Genomic DNA, 1,479 nt, shown 5'->3' on the forward strand with positions numbered 1-1,479 from the left:
GGGAGTAAGAGATGAACTTTAGCCTCCGGTCCGAAACTTACTTGACCTAGTGCGCTCATTCGGGATCTTTACTCTTCCCTGGTGCCTTACAAGGGTGGAACAGGCGTCTGTGCTAGTATTGTAGTGGTTAGGCGCTTCGCTGTCGCGCGAAGGAGACCCGAGTTCGATTTCCTAAATGGATTAGCGGTGGAGAAAGAAAATAGAATGAGGGAGGGGGAATTATTAAGATCAAGGATCTCGATCGTTATGCTAGGCAGGATAATGTATCTCTCTCTGCCCGGGTTGGTGTAAGTACTTTAATATTCTTTTAGCAAAAAACAAACAAAACAAAAAACAACAAAAAACACGCGGTTCAGCTTCAGGGAAATTCATTTGGGCTTTAATGAGCTGGGACCAGGACATAGTGGGGTGGGGGTTTTGTTCTTCGAGTTATGGTAGAATTTAATCTTTTTATGTTTTTAAAATTTATTTATTTATTTATTTATTTATTTATTCAATTATTTATTCAATTATTTATTTATTATTCATTCATATATTTATTCTTTCATTTATTCAATTTTTGTGTTGGAATTTATTCATGTATTTATTCCATTTTTGTCTTGGAATGCCCAATAACAAGAAAAATAATAGGGTAGGGTATTAGCTGATGATTTGTAAGGAGGGTTTTAGCAAGTAGACGTAGAAATAGTGTTCCTTGTCGTCCGAGTTTCGGCATTTAGATCGATGAAAAAAACATTTATAAAAATAAAAAAAGATAAGAAACACAGTATAGGAAGAAGATTATCTGTGGCCTTTCGTGTAGTTCAAAGAGGGTTGTGGTGATGACCTTGGGAACTGTGCAGGGTATGGGTGATGACGAGGGAACTGCTTGATTATTTATAGACGTCACGTGACGCTCTTATATAGAGGGATGATTGTCGCGGTTTACTAAGGCCGTTATTTATTTTTAGCTTGTATGATTTAAAAAAAAAAGATTTCGTTATTAGAAGTGTTTAAAGTTTTGTTAGAATTCTTCATTGCTTTATTGCTCCTTGACTTTATATACATATAATATATTATTATATTATATAATAATATAAATGCCCTACATTCATATTATATTTTTGTTTCATATTATTTTTTGGTAAATACTTTTTATATTTTTGTTTCAACATTGTTAATAATGGAAATACGTTTTAACAAAATCAAACCCAGTTTTAGAAATAAAGTGAAATAAATTGCAGAAATTGCAGCATTTTAGCCATCAGTATTCCTCTGTCCTGAGTTGAGCGCCCCGTGTATTGTGAGCTCGTCCCTGACCTTGACCTGGCGACCTTTCCCCAGAATTTTCTGCTCCTGGAGGAACTTGACCACTCATCCAATGTGGAGAAATCTAACCTGAGACCCAAACCGGAGGACGCCTTTGTTCAACTGGACGGTGTGACTGCCAAGTGGGAGGGGGAGGGGGTAGGTGCATTGTGTGTGTGTGTGTGTGTGTGT

The 1,479-nt window shown here is 36.6% G+C and overlaps 1 protein-coding gene across 1 annotated transcript in view; it reads left to right on the forward strand.

The window, feature by feature from the left end:
• Positions 1–1,479, forward strand: part of LOC101863270 (multidrug resistance-associated protein 4) — a gene marked incomplete in the record, with an annotated part of 36,479 nt that overhangs the window by 13,074 nt on the left and 21,926 nt on the right. Inside the window, 1 exon segment of the mRNA XM_005099144.3 lies at positions 1,324–1,446. Coding sequence (XP_005099201.2) covers positions 1,324–1,446 — 123 coding nt within the window.

The sequence above is a fragment of the Aplysia californica genome, unplaced genomic scaffold, assembly GCF_000002075.1.
Source record: "Aplysia californica isolate F4 #8 unplaced genomic scaffold, AplCal3.0 scaffold00203, whole genome shotgun sequence".
In the NCBI taxonomy this organism is placed as follows: Eukaryota; Metazoa; Mollusca; class Gastropoda; order Aplysiida; family Aplysiidae; genus Aplysia; species Aplysia californica.